The sequence below is a fragment of the Pagrus major genome, chromosome 8 (assembly GCF_040436345.1).
Source record: "Pagrus major chromosome 8, Pma_NU_1.0".
Lineage (NCBI taxonomy): Eukaryota > Metazoa > Chordata > Actinopteri > Spariformes > Sparidae > Pagrus > Pagrus major.
The window spans coordinates 26,009,126-26,026,623 of record NC_133222.1 but is presented as its reverse complement, the minus strand read 5'-3'; the positions used below and the strand labels follow the sequence as shown (position 1 = coordinate 26,026,623).

Below are 17,498 nucleotides of genomic sequence, written 5' to 3'. Positions count from 1 at the left end.
AACACAACATCAACCCATTAACACCACACTGAATATACAGTTAGGAAATAGCCTGATGAAAACTAATTCTTCTCTATTGTAGTCTGATTAAACAGTAAATTCATTGTGGCTCACTCTGCCCCCTCCCTCTCTCAGTCACCCAGGGCGGTGTGGACACAGGAGGACAGCTGAGAACAGGCACTCAGCCGTGGGTCCCACTAATCTCCCTCCCTCTTTTCCAGTGGACTACCTGGACAACGAAAATCTCTGTCAGCGTAAGTGACACGTTATTATTTCCTAACTGTTTGTTCAGTGGCTGTGTGGTGTCAATGCCCCGTGCTTTGTGTGTGTTTTTCTCGCGGTTGCTTAAATCAAACAGCCAGCAGTGCAGCTAATGCAGAGGACTGTGAGCCAAACACACCACCAAGACTGGCTGTCGCAGCTGCAGTGTCTCTGGGTCAGGTGGCAGGGAAGCCGAACGGCAGTACGCCTGTCTGCTCTACCCAGCAGAAAAGTGGGGGTGTCCAAACTAGGGCTGCACAACATGGTCAAAAAGTGATATTGCAATTATCTTTGACAGATATTGCGATATAATTCATGATTATTATGGATGATTATATTTTACATCACAATTTTCATTGTCATTGAAAAACTAGTAAAATCATGATGATGAGACATTTCTCCCGGTCTCTCTCTGCCAAACAAACATGTTATATTACATCTGGAGAACAGGCTTTGTAGGCCAGAGCATCTCTGCAGCAGTACAACATTTCATTACAAAAGTATTGTGACACATTTTACCTGTAGAAAATATTTGCAGTTCTTGTGATTTTCGATTATTTTGCGACTAATTGTGCAGCCCTAGTCCAAACTACTAATTTGAAAAAATGGGTGGGAGGTGCAACGCCCCTGGGTATTGTGACACATGGCAGATGTGTGCACAAACACACAGTTCCATCAGCAAGTCAACGGGCCTAAATATCTTTCTACTGCTCAGTTATTTACATAAAAATGCAACACTGCTAGTTCTCAATATATAAAACTATATGTATAATGTATTGTTCACAGACACACAGTCAATCTGTACCTCCATGTAATAAACTGGAGCGCAAAAGAGCTCACACTACCAGATGGAAGAAAAAAGTAACTTGTCAGAGCAAGATGTTAAAAGAACAGTGAAAAGAAAATAGTCATAGTCATTATCTGCTCACCCCCATGCCAACGGAAAGTCGGGTGAAGTTTCATAGTCCACAGAACATTCCTGGAGCTTCACAGCAGAGCAGTGTTGTAGCATTCTTCAAACAAACTGAAGTAGGTGGGGGTAAACAACAGAAGAGTCTCCATACAACTCATACAGCATAATACAAGTCTAAAGAGTCCTGAGATCCTAAATTGATTTGAAAAGACGTTATTTGCACCCTTTACTGGATGATGAAATTTTCACTGGAGCTGCAAAGCTAAAAGCATTACCTGTCTGAACTGGGTGCACAAGATTACCATGCACCGGGGGTGGCAATAATAAATCATTTCAACTAAATTGGGATTTCGGAGCTTCCAGATACTTGGATTGCACAGGACGAGCTGTATGGAGCCATTTGGTGTTTGTTGGTGTTTTTTTCTGTTGTTTTACTCATCTACTTCAGTTGTTAAGGAGAATGTTTCAATGCTGCTCTGCTGTGAACCCCCCAAAATGTTTTGTAGACTACAAACCTTCACCTTACTTTCCATTGGTGAAAGGGTGAGTAGATAATGACTGCTTCTTCCCTTAAAGTGCAAAGATACTGTGGAGTAACTGCAAAACTGTTCCACATGTAATTAGTGCAGACTGACGAAGGTAATCTTGCAATTTAACAGTTGAGGCTCAGTTTGACTGACAGGTCGAGGAACTCTCTCATGTTTAAATGACTTCTTCACACTTTAAAGTAACAAAAATAGAACAACAGATGAAAACTTTGACTGCATTAGATACAACGTAATGTCAGCTTAGGAATGTGGCTTACAGAAACAGAAACTTAAAGAAAGTCATTTTTTTGAAATGATGGTCTGAATTAGCCAGTCTGACATTTAAAGGGAAGCTGCTCAGAGTTATGACACAGTTTCACATCTCATTGTGGTGTAGCAAGGCCACAGATGAATGACCCGAGGACGTCATTTCAAGTAGGCTGGAGAATCTATAACTGACAGTTCTCTTTTTCAATCAGACATCTGATAATGAAACACCTGATTAAACATACTTCACCATTTCCAGGCTGAAAAAAAGCATAAAAAACAGCCACAAACTGTTATCTGTACACATCTGAAGCCACCAATATAGGCCATGCAGCTGGTATATCTTTCATAATGGTGGAAGCATTAAATCATCAGGCCTGTATTTGAAATAGATGTAAATTAGGCCTTTAACACCAATTTGTAAAGAAGTCTACACACCTTAATCTCTTAATAGTCGAGTATATAGTGGAACCTTTGAACTGTGAACATGGTCATAAGTATCAAAGCCTCCACCAAAGGAAACTACATACTTTTTTCAAGGGCAGCCAATAAGAGGAGACCAGTGTTGACTTCATGTGTCTTCATTTTATAGCATTTTAAATGTATCACATATGATGAATTGTGGGTTCACACAGTACACCAGGCTGCCTTTTGTTCATAACCCAACCCTTTACCCTGCTTTCTCTTTATCTTTTTAACTGGTCTATTACCTACAGATATTATATTATATAATATTCTTTCACAACAGCTTGTTGGATTATCTGGGGAATCATGAAGGAACTAAAAACATGACTTGAACTTCGACCCGTCTTAATGTGAAATGCTTGTTTCATGACCTTGTCATATCCTGTCTGTGTATATGCTTGTTATTATCTTTGACGCTTTTTTAAAAAAACTCTTCTCTTCATCCCCTTGTCGGCTCTCATGCAGAACAGTCCACAGCTAGTGCTCCTGCTGAGGATGAAAAACTAACATTTTAACACATTGCAGTGTGTTTTCAACATAAAATACTCTTCTAAGCATATTCTGTGCTTTGTTTTGCTTTCATTTGAATTTAGTTCCTTATTTTAACATCTTCTGAATTCACTTTGAGGCTCATGTCACTTGCAAACTATTAAATGAGCAAGTAGAAAGAAATTAAACTTATGAATCACAATTTTGAATATAAATTCATAAGTTTATTAATCAAGGAATAGTTTCATCAAATGTGGGCCAGGGCCATAAAGTGTGGAGGCCATGGGCCCCTTTCTTATGTCCCTAGATCGCCCTGCTTGTTCGGACCACACCCATCTTCAGACTGGGTCTTCATTTTAGTCTCAACTACACATCTGTGAAGTTTTGTGACTGTATCTTGCATGGCTGTCACATTGACAGACAGACAGATAGACAGACATATATACACCTGGCAAAATTACTCAAAACCTCTTCTGTTTTAGTTCACCATACAATAGGCGTCACCAGGACCACATATTGCCATAATGTCTCTCTCTCTCTCTCTCTCTCCCTCTCCCTCTCTCTCTCTCTCTCTCAGCCAATGCTGTTGCAGCTGCTAATCATGCAAACTAGAAGGCAAAGTGTCACAGTGTGACATCAATGAACATTCAAATGCAAAGAAGGTTATGGGAGATGTAAATTAGAAGCAGGCTGTCAAGACACAAGAGATAAAGTTTCATAGTGCCCAGTCTTAGAAGAGGTGGTGTGTGTCACTTGTCACTGGATCTGGCTGGTATTGTGGTTAAAAACAACTCAGAGTTTCCCTGAAAGACATGACTAAAAACAGCCACACACACAGAATGACCACTGCAGGCCTGCAGTCTCCATTCCATGTCAAGCTCCTTGCATACTCTCTTGTTTGGATTCCTGCACTATCCATCAGTCACACACTCTTAACAAGGCAGAACGAGGTCCAATTCCAATCTATTCTAAATATCATAAATCAATATGGCTGAAAGCACTATCATTCCAAACTATAACTAAAGTTCTACTGGCTGCAGTGTTCAAACAAAACTGGTAGGATCAGCTATTTGAATATGAACATGTATTGCAGCTTGTCCTAAAGGACTGTCCACAGCCTTTAAAGCCGTGTGTGTGTGTGTGTGTGTGTGTGTGTGTGTGTGTGTGTGTGTCTGTGTGTGTGTGTGTGTGTGTGTGTGTGTGTGTGTGTGTGTGTGTGTGTGTGTGTGTGTGTGTGTGAGCTCACAGATTGTACTCACCACATGTCGTTTCTCTTCCTTTATTTTGTATTAAAACAATGCCACCAGCAGGGTCTGGCAGCCCAGTTATGTTATGCTGCTTCTGCTTTGAGGAGCAGTGTGACGTGCTCTGTGATCAGCTGATCTGGATGTGTACTTTATTTACATCATCATCTGGTTATGCTTTAAGACACACACTCTCTTCGTTGTTCTGAAGCTTTATCATATACATGTCCTGTTCCACTATGTCTGTCCCACATTGAAGATTCCACAGAGTAAACTTTAGTTTATTTTTAAAAGACAATCCAACAGTTAGCATTTAGACTTGCAGTTCAAGTCCAAATGTAGGTTTGATTGAGTACATGTGCCATTAGATTAAATAACAAATTGTTCTGTTTAGTTTCAAGATGGCTGAGATTAGGATTAGGGTCATGCTTGGTTGGGGTTGAGGCCTACTTAAAGGGAACATCCAACCTCATCAGGAAGTTGAGTTGTGTACGTGTGTGTGTGTATGTATACACACACACACACACACACACACACACATATATAAACATATACATGTATATGTACCTAAAATTGAGTAATAAAACACACTCTTGTTGATGTCAATACATTCTCCCATACTCAGTCTGGTATGACCAGTAGCTTATGGTGGCTAATGTTGGCAAAATGTAGATATAGCAATTTGCTTGCTTTACTCTCAACTTCTGCTATTGTTATGTTATATCTGAGCTTCTATTATTCCCCTGTTAATGTCCCTTGTGGCCTCTTATCCAATTGTTCTACAAACCTTAAGCAGTCCGACTTTAATTTACATACTAGGTCTGCATGATATGCTAAAAAACAAATCATACTGTGATTCTTTTGGCAGATATTACAATTTCGATATGATTCACAATTAGTGGGAGTGATAATTTTTGCATCACAATTTTTATTTTTACTGTAAAAAAACAAACAGTTAAAATCATGATGATATGACATCTGTTGGGGTCTGTACCAAACAAACATGTTTTCTTACATCTGGAGACCAGGACTTGTAGGCCAGGACATCTCTGCAGCTCTGCAGTACTCCATTATAATGCTGTTTGTCACACATTTTATCTTTACAAAAAATTTAAGCTTGTTCTTGGATATTGCTCTTGACCATACTGTGATTTGATTATATTTGATTAATTGTGCAGCCTTATTATATACTCAGGTCTGATTAGGCCGTTTGGATGTTGCCACTATCCACATACATGACAAAGTAATTCATTACCCCCTCTGTATTTACCTTACATTTACATTTGTTTAAAGCTCCTTTACACAGTGGAGCAGAGTGGAAGACGGCTCTGTGCCCTCTCCTGTGGGAATTAAGCACGTGCTTTTGCTTGTGGCTTTCATACATCGTAAAGGTGAAACTTTTCACCTCCCACACAATCTTGGGGCGTGTCGCCAGCATGTACATTGAGCTTCAGACATTTGTTCTGATAGTGTGCATTTTTTCTGAATTTATAGAGCAGGAGTGCCTAAACCTTTTCCCCTCAGGGGGCGAGAGCTGAAACTTTGTGGTGGACTACCAGCCAAAAACAGGCACCTATGTATTGTTAAGATGCAAAATAGTACTATAAGAAAAATACATTCTGCATTTTTTTCCTCCTGTTTATGACATTAACCCTGTATGAAAATCTTTCTAAGTTCCTTAAATTTCTTTTTTCTCACTTGCCTGTCAGGGCTTCTGTAGTACTAGAATCCCAAGTTCCCTTAATTGACTGACACAAAGTGACAAACTGCTCGCTGTGCTCAGATTATGAAAAGTAATAATAGCTCGGGGTCCTACATATTTAACAAGCATTTTTACCTCAAAAAATAAAACAGCCTAATAGTGATTAACATAAATTATTTTTTAATTAATTTAATCTTTTTATTTGTGCTAGAAACAACTGGCTGGCCAACTTTGAGAACTTATAGAGTCATCAGAGAAAGATTTTTCATTAACAGCAAAAAGCAGTCAAGGTGTCATGTCAAATGGTGTGTTCCCCCAATAAAGGAAGTGGCTGTGGTTTGCTTTTGTTTTGGCTAAACTGGAACTGCAACACTGTAGACATGGAAAAAAGGGGAACATCTTTCTTATTGTCCACTGTGTGCTTACACACACCCAAACACATATACAACAGGTGCACTTCTATATATATGTTATGGCCTCTGTATTTTATTATTGTTTTCTAATTGAACACCAAAAAGAATCAGCAATGACGATCACACCAATCCTAAAAAAAAGTAGGAAAAAACAGCTGGGTGATGTGATGGTACCAGAAAACACTCAGGTCTAACTGACTGAGTTCTAAAAAGATCCACTGTCGCGCCTTGCTAGAAATAATGAGCCTTTCTTTTCATCTCAGGGCTTTTGTGAGCGAGGCGCAACACAGGAAGTGCTTGCTTGCACTAGTGCCCTTCTTACGTAAATATAATGTATGTTGGGTTTCTTTATAGATGCGGCAGGCAGGTCTGTGGAGTGGAAAGACAATTGAGTCACAACTCTCACTTGTTGCCCAGTGAGATTTCTCTCTAGCTTTGTACATTAAGGAAAACACAATTCATGGAGAATGAAGCATTGTCCAATAAACATTAAAGAATTTAACAACTACATTTAACACTGACACAATGTAATGTTCTATATAACTTCTCAAAATGAGAAAAAGTTATTTGGCAGGATTTAAGCTTTGGGGAAATGGAGATTGCTTTAACATTTGCTGCAACTTTTGTTACTGAAACTAATAAAAGCCTCTTGGCAGCCATACTCACTTTCACAAAGCTCTTTTCTCACAATCATCTCAATTATTTACAGTGTGTGGGGATGTTGTTGGAGACGCAGAGTCAACGCTCTTTGCCTCTTTGTTAGAAGTAGTCTCTCTGTGAGAAAGCAGAGCAAATGGGTCAGCATTGTTCTTCTGCCCACATAACCACTCTGTTCAACACCGAGCACAACAACTCTACTCAGGAAATGCACATTCATGCTTCGCCCTGAACAAAACCCTCTTCCTCATATTTCAGCCTTTGCAGAGCGAAGAATATGTGACATCGTTGACAAACCAACTCACAGACACATGACTGCTGTATAGAGGCCGTCACCATCTACACACATAAAAAAAAAAGTTGAGAGAGTTTCTGGATAAATTATCCACATGACTACAAAACAGACTTGTTCCACTATACCACCACTTGTTCCACTATACCACCACCATACCACTACACCATTTTGAGTAATAAACATATTTTCTACGATGTGCTAAATGTGCTAAAATCACTTTGTCCCCTTACAGCATAACAACATTTCCATTCGTCTCGGGGGGTGTACAGGGTCAATTATGACAGTTAGCATTTGGCTCTTTAAAGCAAGAACAATAAAGCATTTACTATAAGAATGTGAGGTCCCTGGAAAGATACTGCTTGAAAAGGACTATATGGTTGACATAGTAGCATGAGGCATCAAAAGTACAATTTACATAATGTCTTTTAAGCTAGACTCTCATATACAGCAACAACTATTTTCACTATCAATTAATCTACCAATTATTTTCAAGATTAATCTTTAAGTCTAGAAAATGCCAAACAATTGTGGAAAAACTAAAAAATTGCTTCTTTTGCCCAAATAACATTCCAAAATACAAAGACTCTCCATTTACTGTCATTCAAGACAAAGAAAAGCAGCAAATGCTCACATTTAAGAAGCTGAACATTTTTGTTTGAAAGATGACTGAAACATTGATTATCAAAATAGCTGGCAGCTAATTTTCTTTTGATCAACTAATTGATTGATCTTCTAATTGCTACAACTCTGAATAACATTGAGTTTGGTTTTTTTTATTTGTCTAACTACAGTTTTTATAGTTATAGAATTAACTTTCATGCTGAAGCACACCCAGAAAAACAGACAAAGATGTCAGTATTAGAGAAGCAGAGGCTATCCTGCATCACAGTTACTGCACACTGCTGTGGATATGTGCTTTGTGCTAACTGGGTTAGCTTTCCAGCCGCTCACTCATTTTTTCGGAGGCTTTGTGCTATTGAGTTAGCTAGCTGGTAAACAACAAGGCTCATGGGCTGTGTACTGTGAGCATAGGACATTGTTGTCATCACTAAACATATCCAACTAGCATTACCTCATGTCTCACAAACACCTAACATTATCATAATGAATTTAAACAATGAACATGGTTATTGTTAGTTTTCAAATGGAAGAATTGAATGGGCTTTTTACAGGCCTGTGATTTACTAAAGATACTGGATTTTTTTCTTCTTCTTTTTTCTCAGAGTATTCTATTTATTATTTGCTGCCAGGATGTTAAGAGATTTTCTACAAACATAAAAAAAGTGTTCCTGGAATAACTAACCGACCCTAACCTCAAAATGTCTGACAACAATTCCAATGATCCAACGCTACTTACATGTTTTGTTGTAATTGAAAGACCCTTATGGCAGAAATGACATACTGTCACAACGTTGTACTGACATACTGCTTTCCGGTTGGTGGTTGGTTTGAAAAATAGGCTTATATATATTCCCTTCATTTTCTGAGTGACGAGAAATTCCTGGCAAGTGTCATTACAAGAACACCACAGCACTGAGTGCACAAGGCCAACAAATGCAAGACACTTTCCATGAATTCTGACTTAAGATATGTAGAAATATGTTTTGCCTGATTTCTTCTCCCACAGAGCAGATTCCCAGCTGTTTACTGGCCAAAGTTCGAAGGCTGCCCATGTTTCACGTCGCTGCCACAATCAATAGCGACTCACTTATATGCAGTGGAGCTCACAGCAAACTATTTCAACCCAGATCTGGGAGATGTGATCAGAGCAATCCAAAAAGCCACCAAACTAGTTATTTCACTGGATGTTAATTGCAACTGTGAATTCTTACCAGTATAATACAATAAAATATAACTGACCCACACATACCTGACCTGTCAAACTAATGTTCGCTGAAGTGTTTGCGTGGCTCTTCTTATCACTCAACCAAGAAGCCTTGTCTCTGCCACAAGTGACTCAACTGACTAAGTGCACATAAGACATCATGGGGTTCATACTGTCAGACTCATTACGAATGTTAAACTTTCAAAACATACAGTAGATGTATGGTCTCTTCTGTCCCTGATAATGAATTGTTCTCAGGGTAAACAGGGCAGCTTCTTCTTCTGCTAAACAGGCAACAGCTGCCTATTCCTTGTCTCTGCTGCACCATGTACTGTAGGCACGCCAGTATTATTCTACTCACCAACCAACATGGTCAGTTGGACTTTGCAAGTATTATATGTATATAGATATATATATATATATATATATATATATATATATATATGCACACACACATATATATATATACATATATATGTGTGTGTATATATGTATATATATACATATACATATATGTGTATATGTATATGTATATATATACATATATATACACATATATATATATACACATATACATATATATATATATACATATATATATATATTCTATATTCTAATTGTTTGATTATAGGAACAAGTGTTTTTATTTTTGAGGATTAAACAAATACATTAAATAATCGATTACTTTGGCTCCGATGCAGTAATCTGTAAAGTAACTAGTAACTAAAGTTATAATATAAATGTAGTGGAGTGGAAGTTTTAAGCAGGATGGATATAATTAAGTCCCTCAGCATTGTATTTAAACACAATAGTAAACATTCCATTTTATTCTATTTAACCTTTACTATTAAGAATCTTTTCTACAAGGGAGTCCTGGCCAAGACAGTAGCACATAAAAGGAACAAACAACAATTAAACAAACATCATAAAAATGTTTAGATAAAAGACACACTGGACTGGAAACAATCAGCAAACTGCATCAAGACAATGACTTCACCAGTGTTAAGTAACAGAGCATGTGCAATCAGTGCTCAAATGGTCCTTAATCCCATTTTTATAATCTTCTATACTTATCAACTAAGCAAGTTTAAGGTGTCTCTGTAGCTCACACTAGGATGAAGAATATAATGAATATAAAGTTAAACCTTAGATATGCCCAAATATAAGCCCTGTTCTAATGGGGAGGACATACACAATAGATTTCTTTAATGCTCTTAAATGGCATATGAGCTGCTGAACGGGCCAAACAAATGTACTCAAGTCACTAGCATGTTTTTTTCTATCCGCCCATTATGCAGGTAATTGAAGAACTTATTTGATGCAAGTAACAACCGATCGTTTGATTTGTAACTGCAATGTGATTACTGAGTTGAGGAAATCTAACATTACTTTGAGTTGCATTACCCCCAACACTGGTTAATAGCCGCAAACAGCATCCCATTAGCCAAAAGCTAATCAGCAGGCTATATTACATGGAAGTGTGCTTTAATGTTGATGCCAAAAAGTCAAAGGTTGCACAGAGCTTGTAATGTGTGTTAACAAACAGGAACAACACACAAGGAACTAAGCCATCAGTTTTATCATCATAGCCAGTGTATGCTAACGACGGAAAGAAGCCTCCATTACATAATGCATAACGATCAAGTGTTATCTACCCAAACATTTTTCATGGATTCATTGATTCATAATACCCTTTCAGTGCGTCACTAACTTATATCATCAAGTTACACCCTCGCCAACAAGCTAATGCATATAAGCAATCAACAAGTAATCAGTGTTGATGAGAAAAAATGAAAAGGCAAAACTAATCAGAATGACAGATCAACCAACCATCCATCAATTTAGTTGTTCAAGGATTTTCCATTAAAGGCCTATATCCTTTGATCACTTAAATGTTTTATTGTGATAAATGATGGAGATTTATTGTGTGGTGACTTTAAAAATGCATAAATCCCCTTCAAACAAGCACATAAACTGAGTTCAGGTGTGTTCAGCCTGAGCTACATCCACAAGTCTTTTCTGCAATGATAACAGCACACCGCAGTAAACAATTCAGCAAACTCCTGTAGCATGGTTGTGATAGGCAAACCTAGCCTCTAACGAGGTGTGATGATAAAACAATGGGCCTGGCTTTATGGAAAATGTCAGATGTGTTGATAACAACAGAAGGGGAAATAAAGGCTTTTGTTATTTTGGCATTATACTGCTTAATAACTAACAATTACCACTGATAACCACCGACATGACTCCTGTTGTGGTTACCAACAACACAGTGTCTATGATTTCTCCAGGCTTTTGTGCTTGTAAACTTCATGTGTTTAGATTAGTAAAGTATAGAAAAGAAAACAGTGAGGATATTTTATGTTAATGAAAATAATAAATCCAGAGTTTCTGAAAACATATATCATTTTGCTGCTGTCTAGAGATCTCTCAATTACACTCTTCTCACACACCTTTTCATTTATCACTTCACCATTGGGTATTAAAATAGCCATGCATAGTAATATCTAGGGATGCAACAATATTCAATATTTTATCGAACCGTTCAATACGCCCTGTTAGGTTCAATACACAAAGGCAAACAACACAATACAATACAGTACAATACAATACTACAATAATGTTTGCTGTTTAACTTGATTGGATACTGCATATGTTTTTTATGGAAGGCAATTAAGATAAGTGTTACATTGTTATAATAAGGTTTGTGGTTTGACTATATCTGCTTTTAATTATTTTTACATGCAATATTGCCTTTGCTAGTGTGAGTAGTTTTATATTAAGATATCGAAACCGTACCGTTACCGTGGCCCAAAAACTGTGATGCATATTGAACCGTGGGAAAACTCTACCGTTGCATCCCTAGTAATATCCATGCATATTTCAATACAATATCTAGAACAAACATTGGCAATTTACGTTTCTGCTCTGATTAACCTTCTTAATTGACTAATTAATTAATTGACTAGTCATTGCAGCGCTAGCCATCTCTGGCTTAGCAACCATCTCGCCCAGCTGTCACGCCACCACCATCCTGTCCACCTCTTGACATGAATATGAACGTGATATGACTGAATTGTAGAAATGTCAATATGATACATATGACAGGTACACATTTGAACATATCAGTGGTTTACAGAAAAACAAAATGCCATATTTTATTCTGGTGACTGGAGGAATATTTATGATGACATACTGTACACGCCTGTTGACATTGAAGTGATTAGGCTGAGAATAGGCCTGGCAGCTATTCAGCAGAACATATAGATTGCCATATCAGCAACTCTATGTATTCCCTAATGCTAAAGCGGCTTGTAAGGTTGTTATAATAACAATAATACTAATATAACTGAAGATGGCACATTATTAGAGCATCATCCTGTCTCTCCATTCTGCAATCCTTCCATAAGACGGTCAGAATGCAAAACATAAACAGCAGTTTGTTATGGGGATGCAGGCTGCTGCAGGAGAGGATCTCAGCTGGTTTCATGACAGGCGTACACAACAGGCCCCTCTGACCCCCTGCTGATGGTTTTTATTTCCTGGGACTAAGATCTTTTGTTGAATTATTTAAATCAATCCTCTAAAAAGCATCCTGGGGACAATGACCCATAAGAGACACATATAGACACACAAACAGACCCCTAAAACACACATCCACAGGTGTCTGACACCTCCACTTGAGGGGGACCTGTGCGTCCCCTGCACCCCGGTGTGAGAACCAGATGAGGTCACAGGTACAGTAAAGTGTTGCACGCGGAAGTGATGGAGAGCAGTGGATGTAGGCCGCAGCAACAGTGTTGCCGATATTATCAACAGACCGGCCGATGGAGGCAGTGCCACGCTGCCTTCTTGTAAACTGCGTCAACAACAGACAGTGCGTAATCTCGGTGTGCGACTGCTGCGTCCAGACAAGAAAAGACAAACACCAAAGCTGCCTGTGGAATGTGAAACGCAGCATATTATCACACACACACACACACACACACACACACACACACACACACACACACACACACACAAGAAAGCAACTCACGGTGGCCGAGGTCAGGCTGCTTTCTGTGAGCGTGAGATGGTGCGGCTCCCATCTCCGCAAGAATTTGGAGGTGAGGATCTTGCTGAGGAAGGTGCGGGGGTGTTTGACCACGCACACTTGGATGTCCCCCTCGTGGAGTAGCTTGTATCGCATCCCGCTGCTGCTGCAGTGGTGCAGGGTTCTCTTGCACGGCCCTGCGCCGAGCTTGGTGTTATTATTACCTTCCGACATCTCCCCCAGCAGAGGCTTGTTCTCCTCACACTGATAGAACTGGTTGTTGTGCAGCTCGTTGCCCCCGCCGCCGCCACCGCTGCCGCTGTTGAAATCCATGGTTCAATAATCCAGCAGTTTATTGTTTCCAAATGTTCCTCTCAGGCAGGGGAGGGTGAACGCGTCGCGACCAAACAACAATCCTACATGTATATAAAAAATAGAAATGGATAAGGTCGTTGGGATCGAGCTCGAGGGGGGGGTACCTACCTACCGACCGCTTTAACAAGACCTCAGTAGCTGTAGACACGGCGGAGACAGGCGCAGAAATGCCACCAAAGTGTCTTATGGCAGGATATCAAGACGGACTAAGGTTTTTATGATACAGTGCAAATAATCCACCATTTTCCTCCCCGTACAATGCCCCATGAATTGTCTCCACGGTGCGCGTCTTGCCTCCCCCTTACCACCAACGAGCTATTCAATATGTTAGGGCCATGGCCTTATCCATTCCGTCCGCCCCGGTGCCAAACACAATAATCCACAGCAAGGAACGCATGGGAGTAACGACCAAACGACAGAAATATCCAAAGGCGGCGAGTCTCGTCTCCTCCGTTAGGTTTTGTAGTCATTACAGGCTCCCTGGCTCGGTTTCCTTTTATTCAGTCTTTTCCCCTATCTTGGTGTAAAGGAGCCAGCACTCTCCGGCAGCGCCGCGCCGATTGGTCCCTCCTCGTTCATGTGATACCGGACTGACGTCAATGGGGAGGCGAGCGGATGAGCCGTGTGTCTTTTGCGCTTGACTGTCTGCCGAGGGCGCACGCTCACCTCACCCCCTCCTCCTCCTCGTCCTCCTCCCTCTCTTCCTCCCTCTCCTCCGCCACCTCACCCCCGCCCCGCACCGCCCCACCCCCCTGCGCACAAAAAATGGAGGAGGGCGCACGGAGTTCCAGTGAATCCACCTCTTTTCCTTTCACTGGAAATGATGCAGCGTCGACATCAGAGATGAGAGTCAGTGATTGTGTATAAACGAAGCAGCAATACCACAGAAAATACATACTAGGTCACAAGTAAAAGTCATGTATTCAAATTTGTACTTCAGTAAAATACCAAAGTTTTGGCATCAAAATATATTTAAAGTAGCAAAAGTAAAAGTACACATTATTTATAATAATGTATTATTATCTATTATATTGTTGGATTACAATTATTCTGTTGGGTAGTTTGTGAATTTTCCCTCAGGGATGAATACATTTGTATCTTAACCTATAATTTTACCTACATAACAATTATTATTATTATTATTATTATTATTATTATTATTATTATTATTATTATTATTATTATTATTATATTTTGTATTATTAATCTGAATCTGCAAACTACAACATTTGCCTCTTAAATGTAGTAGAAGGGAGGTATAAAGTAGCACAAAATGGAAATACTCAAGTAAACTCTAAAAACTGTATTCAAGTACAGTAGCTACTTGAGGAAGCTGCCCCACCACTAGTCGACATCAACATCCTTTTTCCAGGGAAGGAGGACAGAGGTGATTGACAAGGTGCTGACACATCAACATGTGGGTTATTTGAAGGGAAGAACCAGGACATGATGTCACTCAGCTTCAGTTTTAACACCCTAAGGGCTGATATAAATCTGAAAACATGAAAAACTGTGTTTCCTGGGTTCTATTATGAGTCATTTTTCCTTATAATTACAAACTGGTCATGGTTGAAAGTACTTTTTCATTTATCAATACAACACTCTGCGCCGGATACAATATAAAGTATTTAACTGTTCCCTCAAGACTAATCATTCAAAATTGCATTTGTCCTTCAGGGCCATAGCTCAGATTCTGGAATAACTAATGTCTCATGTCTCCTACACTATTCAATTAGACTTATACTGTTAAAGGAGCAATGTGAAACTAAGACATAGCCAGAATCTTAGTTTAAAACATTAAAAAAAGAACTAACATTATCAACAGAATGTGAAGAAACAACAGAGTTGACGTTATGTCAAATAGATCGGTCACATAGATCTCCTATGTATTGTGTTGCAGAGATATCTACATACTTTTTATCCTCCCCCACTGCATGGCTACAGTATCTTCTCATCCCCCGAGTCTTAGTCCCGGTCAGAGCTGCTGTAAATCACCTCCATACTGTATCCCCTGTGTTCAAACTGACCTCTATTGGTTTTGGAGGCTGTGTTCAGTTCCAGTTTGGTATCAAGCCATATTCAGGCTACTAAACCCAGTTAAGCAGAGACAAGTTGCCTGGAGTCTCCCTCTGTGATCCAAGGTCCCAGTCCAGGCAAACTCTGGGGCCACTGGCTCCACAGCTAACTGTGCCAATAGCTAATTAGCTAACTAACTAATTGTCCTTAGCAAAGAGCAGCAGTTGTTGGTTACTCGAGTGATATGCTGTCCTCTATATTTTTTGAGCTATCCTTTGAATTTGGCTATATTTTACAAATAAGACCTTTAAAGCTAAACTAATTATCATAGCTTGTGCCTAAATCTAGTCAAATTGAAACATTTACGTCTATTTATATTGAATGAGCTTATAAAATACTCACCAAATGTTTTTCCATTATCTTTGTATGTAATTGCACTGAGTCTAAAACTGTTTCACATTCTGTCTGAACACACCTTTTAGGATGACTATTCCTCTTGCATCATCATGTGGCCAACATTTCCTCTTGTACATCATTTTAGCTAAATTAACTGTACAGATTCCTGTGAAAAAGCACATTCATGCTCCGCAGACTATGAACCCTTTTTATTTTGGACAATCCAGTAGTTTACCCAATATGGTCCATAAGGTGAGATTTGGTGAGACTATGATCCATTCTGCAGTACCACCTTGAAGTTAAACGTGACATGTTAGCACTCCAAGCAGCAAGAATAACAGGAGCATCAGCATGTTATTTGTTCTCTCAGAATATAAATATCATAGTGTGTAATGAATATTGCAGCCTCTAGGGGCCATTAGCTGACTTTATCAGTCTCACTACGCCCAGTGATAAATTCCACCATGTCAAGTTTGGAGTTTGAGTTACAGCCTTGCCACACGTAGGCAGAGATTTATCATCTTTGTTATGTACACTCCAGCTGGGCAGAAGGCCCTGAAGTCATGCCTTCCACTGTAAGAACCATCCCTAACCCTAACACTCAGTCACTTATGAATCAGTCAATGCTCATGTTTCCATGCACTCAAAAACAAGTTCTCCTTCTGTACTATCAGTCCTAATGGTTTCATACTCTCGTCACTGGCTGATTAATAAGGTTGCGTCAGCAGTTGAGCAGTTTTTTTTCACCTTGTGTCTGTCTGTGTATCTGTATCTGTGTTTAATCATGACACATTGCGGTCTTGGAGACACCTATTATAGTGGGAACTACCACAGAAGCAGTTTTGAGTTCTTGGTCGTCAGGTGTGTATATGTGTGTCTGTCCGTCCGTCTGTCTGTCTGTCTGTCTGTCTGTCTGTCTGTGCATAGATTTTGTCACTGCAATAGTGCCATAAAGGTGTACGATGCAGTCACAAAACTTTACAGGTGTGTAGTTGAGATCAAAATGAAGGCCAAGTTCAAAGATTGGTGTGGTCTGGTCTCTAGTTCAATTATTGAGTATTATTTTTTGCTGTCATCATTTGAACAGCATAATTTGTAAATCCTATAGTCCGGTCAACAGAAAATTTCACCTTTATTTCAATCAAGTCTAATCCAGTATCAAATTCTATAGCCCTGCATCACTCTAAATTTCAAACCACCAACAACTAATTTAAGCTTGCCAGATCTGCATCAAATTGTACTCACTCATAAACACCAGCCACCTAAATATCCCTGATTTTTTCATCAAGATTCATGCATTATTCCCTGAGAAACTAATCTCACAATATTGAAGAGAGTGAGAAAAGAACTCCTGGATCTGTGCCTTTATCTAGATCCGCACCAAAAGTTAATGGGGTCTATTCTGGCTGAGACCCATCCTCCACCCAAGTTTGGTAGAAATCCATTCAGTAGTTTTTGTGTAATCCTGCTGAAAAAAACAACCAACCAACCGAGAACCAACAAACAAACAATGGTGAAGACATAACCTCCTTGGTGGAGGTAATAGAATAAAAAACATGTTTACAGAGAAAGTCAACCACGGCAGAAGGGGTTGATAATGTCTTTCCTGTGTAATCTCCC

The 17,498-nt window shown here is 39.3% G+C and overlaps 1 protein-coding gene across 1 annotated transcript in view; it reads right to left on the bottom strand.

The window, feature by feature from the left end:
- Positions 1 to 13,988, bottom strand: part of cmip (c-Maf inducing protein) — a 61,480-nt gene extending 47,492 nt beyond the window's left edge. The window contains exon 1 of the mRNA XM_073471599.1: positions 13,095 to 13,988. Within this exon, the coding sequence (XP_073327700.1) occupies positions 13,095 to 13,424 (330 nt within the window). The 5' untranslated portion in view covers positions 13,425 to 13,988. The remainder of the gene's footprint in view (positions 1 to 13,094) is intronic.
- Between the last annotated feature and the right edge of the window lie 3,510 nt (positions 13,989 to 17,498).